The sequence below is a fragment of the Lottia gigantea genome, assembly GCF_000327385.1.
Source record: "Lottia gigantea unplaced genomic scaffold LOTGIsca_11, whole genome shotgun sequence".
Taxonomy (NCBI): Eukaryota; Metazoa; Mollusca; class Gastropoda; family Lottiidae; genus Lottia; species Lottia gigantea.
This window is the reverse complement of record NW_008707001.1, coordinates 1,809,090-1,810,323: the sequence shown is the minus strand read 5'-3', so window position 1 is coordinate 1,810,323 and position 1,234 is coordinate 1,809,090. Positions and strand designations below refer to the sequence as shown.

General features: G+C 34.7%; 1 protein-coding gene across 1 annotated transcript in view; it reads right to left on the bottom strand.

Moving 5' to 3' along the window:
* The window catches only part of LOTGIDRAFT_156466 (hypothetical protein), a gene marked incomplete at both ends in the record, with an annotated part of 11,301 nt that overhangs the window by 6,580 nt on the left and 3,487 nt on the right, over positions 1-1,234 (bottom strand). The window contains one exon of the mRNA XM_009047102.1: positions 205-406. Within this exon, the coding sequence (XP_009045350.1) occupies positions 205-406 (202 nt within the window). The remainder of the gene's footprint in view (positions 1-204; positions 407-1,234) is intronic.

The following is a 1,234-nucleotide window of genomic DNA, read 5'->3' as shown; positions in this document are numbered from 1 at the left end:
GAGCAATCACCTGGACCTTTGACACCCCCTAAAAATTTGTTTCATCCACATTTCCAGCATGTGATGATGTGAGGTGCTCTCTCAATTCAAAATAAATTCTTTTCCTACACCAGTTGGCCACACCCCTCACACCCTTGTCTCACACCCCCAGGGGTGAAAACACCTCAGGTTGGGTACCCGGGAACTAAATGAAGATCAACTTACCGTTTTTATCAATATAATCACAGAGTTTTTTAACAACTAGAGGTACCCTATATTCTGGTGGAGCTCTCTTCATTAAATCTTCTAGTGGTACTCCAAATGTTTTATTAGAATTATTTCCAATTAGTTTTCTTTTGGTCCCAGGGCTGATCAGACGTTTTACCCTTTCCATATTACTCGTGGCATTCAGCCCCTTTTCACTGCCCTGAAAATATAAAATACAAATACTTAGTCCAAATTCACAACCTCATTAGAAGCTAGGGACATCTAATGATTGAGAAGGAGGCGAAAATGAAACGATCAACTTGACCTTCACTGCCTTTAAAGGGACATTTCACTTTTGTTTGTAGTTCAAAAATTCTTTTTACTCAAATTTGTGAAAACTATACACCAAAATCTACAGAATTGTGCCCTTTAAGAGATCTGAAAGTTTTAACGTAAAAAATGCAACCGTTTCAGTTTGATCAATAAGATCCATAAATATAAATAGCATACTGCAAAATTGTGCAGGGGCCGTGTATTCTTGAAAACTTAATCTAGATGATTCTAGTGTAAAAGTCATCTGATTGGTCAATCACTAAAATTGATTTTATATTTAGTTTTATCATCCAATCAGATTACTGTATTTCTTAAAATCTGGATTTTATCTGATTTAAATCTCTAAGAATAAGGCCCCAGTTCAGTATTATATCAAATAACCTTAACTGGTATGAAAAATGTAACGTTTTAATGAGTGTAGGGTAATCATTTAGTTAGAATTTGTTTCCGTTTGTTTCTATTTTCTGAAAGAAGCTTTAGCCACGTTATATTGGCTCATGTTTTTAGATCTAGATCAATGCCATGCAGTCAATTTTCTTGATAACGTGACAAACTTTTTAAAATTACAGAGGCTGTCAATCTCACAACTAGTCATTGTTATCATGTTAAACAGATTCTTCATGAAACGCTTTGATTGGTTAAACAGTCATTAGACAATAGAACAGTACTGCAGTATAAAAACTTGTTCGATTTCAATGGAGACAACAATATCAAC